Source organism: Ursus maritimus, unplaced genomic scaffold (genome assembly GCF_017311325.1).
Source record: "Ursus maritimus isolate PB19 unplaced genomic scaffold, ASM1731132v1 scaffold_7, whole genome shotgun sequence".
NCBI lineage: Eukaryota > Metazoa > Chordata > Mammalia > Carnivora > Ursidae > Ursus > Ursus maritimus.
This window is the reverse complement of record NW_024426885.1, coordinates 598,997-607,774: the sequence shown is the minus strand read 5'-3', so window position 1 is coordinate 607,774 and position 8,778 is coordinate 598,997. Positions and strand designations below refer to the sequence as shown.

The 8,778-nt window shown below is 59.1% G+C and overlaps 1 protein-coding gene across 1 annotated transcript in view; it reads left to right on the top strand.

The window, feature by feature from the left end:
- The window catches only part of ADGRA1 (adhesion G protein-coupled receptor A1), a 31,393-nt gene that overhangs the window by 8,169 nt on the left and 14,446 nt on the right, over window positions 1-8,778 (top strand). Inside the window, exons 3-4 of the mRNA XM_040624820.1 lie at window positions 981-1,104; window positions 5,426-5,571. Of these exons, the coding sequence (XP_040480754.1) occupies window positions 981-1,104; window positions 5,426-5,571 (270 nt within the window). The remainder of the gene's footprint in view (window positions 1-980; window positions 1,105-5,425; window positions 5,572-8,778) is intronic.

Below are 8,778 nucleotides of genomic sequence, written 5' to 3'. Positions count from 1 at the left end.
CCTGGCTGCAGCCGAGCGTGGCCAAGTACTCAGGAACAGCCTCGCCCTTCCACTCTAAGCCTCCGTCAGGGTCTTCCCACAGTGGCCTCAGTTCAGCTGCTCCAAGAGCCCCATCCTTAGGAAGTTACAGTAGCTGCCAGAACCCTCACACACGTTTGCATTGTGCCTTTTAATCTGGTGGGGGAACGGGGACCTAGTTGTTTTTCTGCTGAGCTGGTTTCCCAGCCACCTCTGCCTGCAAGGGGTAGGGGGGTGACCTGGGTATGTCTGCATCACTCGAAGATGCACTGGGAAATGTGAGGAGGGGTCTCTGCCATGGTCAGGGTCAAGCCCATAATCAAAGTCATGAGCGAAGCCTAGACTGTGGCCATAACCACAGTGATGAGAAGAGGCTTGGGCGTGTCCAAGGCCACGGTCATGGGGAAGGACTGAGCAATCTCTGTCGTGGCCACAGCCAAGGTGAGGCCTAGTCATGGAGATGGTCACAGCCACAGACAACACCCTAGTCCAGGGACAAGGGTGGCTACAGGGGGCTCTTGCTCACAGTCACAGCCATGCCCTCTTCTTGAGGTACCAGACATCTGCACAGACAGGGAAGAGCTCTGTCCTGGGAACCAGGAGGTGTGGCCAGGGGACCCCTCCCACCCTCTGTCTGTGCGACCACACAAGTCACAGAGTCTCAGGGCTTCAATATCAGCATCTGGCCTGTGACCAGGTTTGAGATTTCTCAAAACCCTTCCAGTCAGAGCATTCCTGCCTAATTTACCACAAAAGCACCCTAACGGTGGATTCAGCAAGTCCCTATGCCTTTCTCTCCATCTGGTCCTTCGGGTGCGCCCCCCCGACCCCCACTCAGTCACGCCTTGGAGGTCTTCAGCTCGGTCCCCGTGTGGACGGAGCACGGCATTTGGCTAAGGGGGCTGCACTGCGCGCGTTGCCCTGCATGCCGGGTTCTGAAGGGAAACCTCCATCTCCCGTAGCGCCATCCGAATCAGCCGGAAAGGCCGACACACACTCCTGAATTTCTGCTTCCACGCGGCTCTGACCTTCACAGTGTTTGCCGGCGGCGTCAACCGCACCAAGTACCCAATCCTGTGCCAGGCGGTGAGTGTTGTCCGTGTCCTCGTGTTGTTACAAGATGTCAAGTGTGTATCCGCCCTGCTACCAAATGGGAAATATGCGATCACAGTCTTATTTATTAAAATACACTGGTTTGTCCAGACGCGCCTCCCGTATCGCGGCCTCTCCCCATCGTGAGGCCTATGGTTTCGCTCGGCATTGGATCATGTCAGAGAATCCGTTTCCCACTTGACCAGCTACCTGGACGTTCACTGTCCGGCAAACGGTGCTGGTCCCGGGAATGGGGTGGGAGCTGCCCTCCCACAGAAACTGCTGGGCAGGAGCACGGAGAAGGGGCCACCTGCTCCCCCGCCCCCGGCCAGGTAAGAATCCACAGATGCTGATGCCCAGGCTCTAGTGAGGGAGAAGCTCTGGCACCAGCAGGTGGCCAGGGAGTCCAGGCCACGGAGGCCCAGCCCCCACGTGGAACCGTGGCAGACCGCGTGACCTCACTCTGGAAGTTCTGCTCCCCTCTCAGGTAAAAAAGAGGGGCTTCAGAGCATCGCTGCATTGAGAACAAGTCACCAAAGTGTCTTCTCTCCCTGTGGCCTCACCTGGCGTTTCTTTATAAAAGGGGGAATACCTGTTGGTTCTGACAGAGATCAGAAGAGGCCCTTCCCCCAGCTGTCAGCCTGGTTCCCTGTGCTGCCGAGTGTGGCCCGAGCCCAGGAGAGGCAGCCCCAAGCCCAAGTTTCTCTGTGCGCTCCTCCCTCCGGCTCCTTGCCCAGCCCCTCTGTTCAGGGCCCCAGCTTCGCCCAGCTGGACAGTGACCTCCAAGTAGAGTTTCCTCCAACGCGGACAGTGGCCTCCAGGGTGGACAGTCTCTTCCAGATGGACAGTGACCTCCAGCGCCCAGGCAGGAGCCAGATGGGGGCTGCCCCACGGACCAAAGAGCATCTTACCAAGGACTCACCTCTTGGGTTTCAGTCACTGGGGGTGTGGGTCTGTCTGGGCCACATGGAGGGAGGCTCTCGGCCTCCAGAGGGTGTCAAGTTGCCCCCTTACAGCCTTTGCTCTGTCAATTCAACATTTATTGGTGGTTGTGGGAGGCGCTGGGGCCTGATTACCTGACACTCAGGGGCACTAGCGCCAACCTTGGTGGTGGTCTCTGCACACGAGATAGCCTGTCCCCTGCACAGATGGCGGACGACTGCCCCCCGGTGAGAGGCTGCTCCCACAGGGGCGCCCTGGGGAAGAATCGGGCGGTGAGATCCCGCTGCAGATGCCCGCCACCGGGCAGCACCCTGCTCCGGAGCCCAGGCTTGCTTGCGTGCAAATCCCTGTCGGGGCTGTCCACCCCATCAGAGGCTGGCTTCTCCCCTGCACACGAGCCCCCCCAGAAAAGCTGCCAGCACACACGTGGAAACCACGATGAGGGGCAGACACGCTTCCTGAAGCCTGTGGAGTGGTGTGGAAACAGCCGCAGCAGGGACACAGGAAAATCCGATCCACATTCCCCCTGTGAGCGCCGTTGAGGAGCGGAGCCGTCTGCGAGCCGTGAAACGGATTGTATCTCCATATCGCACTCGGCCACTTGAGTGACCCCTGCGCAGGGACCCTGGCGGTGAGGAGCCTGCTGCTCCCAGGCCCTGCGGCCACCCCCCAAGCTCCTCGGCACCACGGGGATAAACCTGGGAACTGTACCCATGCTCCAGCCTGGATGGAGACTCCTGGAGACCGGGTGTACTCGTGGCATCTGAGGCCCGGCCCATTAGCCGGGTAGGCACCCCAGGGACAGCACAGGCCTGGTCAGGTCCAGAGAGGCAGGGTCTGCCAAGATGACGTTAGCGTGAGAAATGGTTGATTGTCTTGTGCTGACAACCCCTCAGGCCCCCTGTCGGAGGGAGTCAGCCGATGAGCTCTGGAGCAGATGCCCCCTGACCTCCCAACTACATTTCCACAAGGTTCCAGGTGCATGATTCACTCACTCGTTCATTTGCGAACATGCATCAGGACCTGACCCACCTTTGGGAGTGAAGCCACACGAGCCCTGGCTGGGCTGCCCTCCAGCAGGCAAGGAGGGACGGAGGGCCTCATGTGCATTCGAGAGAACAGAGCTGGGGCCCAGGTGAGGCAATGGGGGGGGGGCCTGCAGTGCTGGAGAGCCCGGCCAGCCCTCAGGGTGACATTCTCCCTGGAACTCCCCAAACATTTCTGTAACACAGGCAGATGCTTTGCAGACGCCAACAGAGCATTGGCTACTAGTGCAGAGGCCATGCCTGGCTCAGCCAGCACGCCCGGCTCTGCCCATGACTCGCTGCAGAGGAGGCAGGCCTGAGGAGACGCACCTGGGACACCGGGGCATCAGAGGACGGGATAGTTAGCCTTACTGTGTTGATGGGAACAGTCGCGGGGCTGACATCTGGTCAGACATCGTTCTGGGTGCCAGTGTGCAGGTGTGGATGAGGTCAGCCCTGGACTGGGCCCAGTAGGCGCCCTCCCCATTGTGGGGCTCGTCCGCTCCCCTGGGGGTCTAGGGATAATGGCAGAGGAGGGAGAGATTCTCTCTGTGCCTGTCCAGGCTGGGACATCAGTGTCCAGCCCCTGGACTCAGCTCTCCTGAGCCTCCAGCTTGCCCATCACGGATATCAGACGTCTCAGGGTCCTCATCTCCGAGAGCCAATTCATCCTGGCAAATGTGGTTTTCCTCTGGTGGCAGCCAAGTCTGCCCCGTTCTGACAAGGGACAGCGCGCCACCACCCCGGGGCCTGGCACCTGAACATGGGATACCCCTGGACCCCCCCCGTCCAGCTGTGGCTCAGACTCAGGGTAAGATGATGCACCCCACGTGGCCTGGAGCTCCGGTCGACAGAGAACAGATGGTCGCTATGGCAACAAGATGACCAGGAGTCTCATTAAAGTCCTGAGTGACATCATGCACACCAACAGCCTGCCGCTGGTGGTCCCACGTGATAATGACGTCATCGTCAGTGCTGACCCTGGGTTGGCGGTGTGAGGGCCCATGGCTGCCTCCTTCCCAGGATGGCGGCAACCTTGTCTGGAAGCCAGGGCTGGGTCCCTGTGACCTCCCTGCGTCCATCCTGAAGTGGGTGTCTGAGAGGCGGAGTCCCACTGCTCACTCCGTCCAGCAACCCCACAAGCGAGCGGGGGGCCGTCTGGGCGGGGCTCCGAGCAGCCGGACAGCATCGGAGCCAGCTCCTCCCCCTCCTCCTGATCCCAAGGCTCCTCCGAGGACTCACGACTATTTCTGTTCATCTGTGATGACGGCCACAATGCTGCCCCCTGAACAGAGAGACTGACCATCCTTCAGGCGAGGGCCAGGTGGATGTGGCCCCTTTCTCCTTCTGGTTCAGGTGCAGAGAGTGCTTGCCCCCCGGGTCCCCGCTGGGGTTGAGGCCTGCAGGAGGTCCGGCCAGGCTGAGGAAACGGTTGGACTGGCCACATACATGCAGGGAGCCCACCTGAAACCGCAGACGGCCCTGGGGATCCCCCCCCACGCATCCCATTCTCATCGATTATCCTGGAGTTTTCTAAGAAGTGAACATTGAACTCTGGATTTGATAAATCATTATAACGCAATGTTAGCTTTATTCAGAGAATCTCTGTATTCCTTAAACATCTATGCCCTTTCCAATCACAGCCATAATTTACTTGTCATTGTGAAATGTCAGGTTATTGCTTCATAGGTAACCGTGTTTCACAGAACCAGGTGCAGACCAAGGAGGGGATGCATAATTAGCTAAGGAAGTAACTGCAGCCAGGGGACCAACGTGGGCAGCTGCCGAGAGCAGTGAGTAACTCGGCCTTGTGGGGAGTAGATTTCGGCATCTGATCCTGAAAGGGTTCTATGTCATACACACTCCCAGCACCAGCCTACTGGGAGACCCCTGCTGCGGGGCCGCCGAGCCCAGAGGAAGTCCTCCCTGGGGCCCTCGGGTCCCACGTCCAGGCCGCACTGACCCTAGACACACGTGCACAGGCCTGTGTGCAGGCACGGTGTGCGCGCAGCTGAGGGGCACGTATGTGGCCAGCCTCACGTGGACTGCCCCAGGAGTATCGTGTGCACAGGCCCGTGTGCTCCCAGCCCCATCTCTCCACAGGGCAGCAAAGCTAACCAGTGCCAGAGCCTTTGCAGACCTCCCTGGGAAGTGGGACATCTGCCCTGAGTGGAGGCCCCACATACCCTCCTGCTGGTCTCATTCCCTGTCACTATCGAGCTGCCTCCCGAGAAAGCAAAGGGAGCAGCGGGGCTCAGACCCGGGCCTCGGGGAACACACAGTGTCCAAGGGCAGCACGCTGGGGGAGATGGCCCACGGAGGCCCGGCTGACCCGCCTCTCCCCACAGGTAGGCATCCTGCTGCACTACTCCACGCTGGCCACCATGCTGTGGATCGGGGTGACTGCCAGAAACATCTACAAGCAGGTGACCAGGAAGGCTCCACCGTGCCCGGGCGCAGACCAACCACCATTCCCCAGGCAGCCCCTGCTCAGGTACTCGAGCACCCACGGGTGCGGCCATCTCCACCCCCAAGGCACCCAGAGCCCCAGTTTTGGGCTACCTTTGGAGGTCTCAGCAAACCGGCTCACAGGCAAACTTGGGGACCAAGGACGATCCACTCTGCACAGGGGGCCGGGGTTGGGGGGGCGCTGGGGGCAGGGTGGGGTGTCAGAGATGGGATGTCGGGGTGCTGGACACAGTCGTGTGCTGGGGGCCCTGCTCATTAGCTGGGGAAACTGAGGCGGCTCAGTCACCAATCCCAAGGTGGCCACACGGCCTGGGCCTTTCAAGGCTGGGTGGCAGATGGGTTTGGAGACTGTTACTTGGTCAAGCTGGGAGGGTTTTGGGGTGGGCAGCTGATGCCACTGTTAGGCTGTGGCCTGGGCCCTGGACTGTGGACACCCAGCCCCTTGGACTGAACTCTGTCCAGCTCCACATTTGAAGGGCCATCTGGGAATACTTCAGTGTACCTAAAACTCATCAGAAGAACTCATTTTGAGGCAGATAAAACAACGCCCTGTGTTGTTCAGTAAATAAGGAGACCTCCCCCAGAGGTTTACTGACACTGAGTTTCTGGAGCTAGCAGACCCGTTGCCACACAGCTAGCAGGGCCCATGGCACTCTGCTGCAGACGCCGGCCGGGGAGGCAGGGTTCCCGTTCCTCATTCCTCCTGCCAGGGAGGCCCCCATTCCCTGGGGTTCAAGAATCACTCTCAGAATGAATGCCCTGGTCTATAATTGATTGAAAAGCTGCCCGGCTTTTTGAAGAACAACATGGCGGCCTCGGAATATTCCAGAACCTTTCTGTCTGATGGTGTCACATGTGCATAATGAACCAGACTCCCTGGTGCTTCCAAGCAGTGGGCCCAGGGCCTCAAGGCACATGCCCCATGGGCTGTGGGCTCTGTGGGCACGTGCCCGTGGGCTGTAGCCTCCGTAGGCATGTGCCCTGTGGGCTGTGGGCTCAGGAGACCCAGGACTAGAGGGGCATGGGCCCGGTGGCTGTGCTCTAAGCTGGCTGTGTCACACCTGCAGGTCGCTCTGGGACATTTGCTGTTCCTGCTGTGCTTTCTGGAAACCACTGTCACCTCTCCCTCCATGTTCCCTCTTTGGTACAAAAGCTTAACATTGGGGGACCGGGGGGGGCATGTGATGTGATTCCAGCAGCTCCCTACATGACGACCCCTCTGGCAGGATGAGGCTCGGGAGGGTGGGGACACTGGCTCTGGGCTCCGCTGAGGGCCTGCCCTCCTTCGCTGCTTTCTCTGGCCAGGCCTGGCCTGAGCCAGTGGTGAGAACCCCCAAGGCTAGGGGCCAGAGTCTTTCCTCCCAGAGCCCCCTGGACTTGCCATCTGCCCTCCAGCCATAGGCCTCCTTACCGGCGATGGCTCTTTCGACTGGCCCCAGTAGGCATCCCTGTATCTGTGTCCCCGACCCCATTCCCAGCACGGAAATGTAGCTCCTGAGTTTTCTGGGAGAGGAAGAGCCCCCAGGCCTCGTGCTGCCTGGCCTCGCCCTACGCTGATCAGAGCAGCACAGCAGGTCCCGCTGACCTGCGGCGGGGCCAAGAGCTGGGTACGTGGTCTGCAGGCAGGCAGGCGCTCCTGTGTCCTCCCTGCTCTGCAGTTTTCCAATGAGAAATAAAAAGAAAGTAGTCGTGGGTTAGGACCGTCTGTGTGAGCTCAGAGCATGCAGTTTTTTGAGAAACTGGAGGCCAGTTGTCTCACTTTCCATGTTGACCTCGCTGCCAGGTGGCCACAGAGATGCAGCAAGGGGTGTGTGCCACAGGGGAGTGGGCCTGTGGGGGCCAGGGCCCTCGCTGTCTCTGCGGCCCGCACGAGGGTCTGCCTGCTCGTCCAAAGAACCCCTCTGCGCAGCTTTGGGGAAAACCAAGCCCATTTAGAGATTTCAAGGCAACTCTAGCCACATAGAATTTTAAAGGACTCTGGAGTGGAGGAACATTTTGGGCCTGACTCCCCCCCCCCCCCCCCCGCCTGAGCCCTGGGGGCAATCCTCACCTAGCAGAGGCACTGCCAGGGCCAAGACCCCGAGTCCGGGTGTCAGACGTGCTGCCTTTGAGTCAGGGCCGGCTCAGGGAGCAGAGGGGACAGGTGGCTCTCGTGTTTCAGGACTGGTTTGTCTATTCGCGGTGCCTTACAATTCCGTATGATCGTTACGATCTGTTTTCCCATTTCTGCAAAAATGGCCACTGGCGTTTTGATGGAGCTTGCCTGCCCTACAGAGCCCTTCAGGAAGAGTCGTTGACACAGTAACGTTAACAGCATCCGGTCCGTACCCACGGCCCAGCTCTCGGTGTCCTCGGGTCTGCGTGATCTCTGCTGGTGACGTTTACAGCCTCAGCGCACTCGTCCTGCACTGCCTGGGTTAGATTTCTTCCCTAAGGGTGGCTTTTACGCTGTTTTAATGGGACTGTCTTCTTCACCTTCGGGTCGGTCGCTGCATACGTGCAGAAACACAACTGAGTTTTGTGTGTCGGTCTTGTGTCCTGAAGATTTGTTGAACTCGTTCACGAGCCCCGAGAGCTGTGGGTTCCTTAGGATCGTGCGTATGTGGTTCCGTCATCGGCCCACAGGGACTCCTACCCAGTCCAGACGGCTTTTAGGTTTAACTCTGCCTGGCTGGGACGTCCAGCACAACAGGAGCCTCTCTCTCTCTCTCTCTCTCTCTCTCTCTGTCGGTCCGGCTAGCGATTGGCCAGTTTTGTGGACTGTTTTGAAGAACCCACGAGGGGTTCATACATCTCCTGTGAGGTTTTCCCCTTCTTTGGGACCTCTGCCCCGGTCTGCACCGCTCCCGTCCTCCTGGTAGCTGCGAGTTCACTTTGCTCGTCTTCTTTCTAGTTCCGTACGGTGTAAAGTTAGACTAGTCATTTGAGATCTTTCTGTCATTGTACATGGTCACGGCTATGGATTTCTCTTGGGGTGATGCTATCGCCACATCCCATGATTCGGGCATGTTTGTCATCGTTTTTAACATTTTCTGATGCTCCTGTTTTCTTCGGCCCACTGGTTGCGTAGCATATGCTGTTTAACTTCCATACATGCTTAGGTTTCAGGGCAGAGGCCTTTCGAGACCTGTGCCAGCTTCAGTGGCGAGCTGAGGGAAGGAAATCCCAGCTCCACCAAAGTGGCCCGTGGCTTGGGAGGACGTCCCCGTTACAGTGACGGGAAGCACATAGT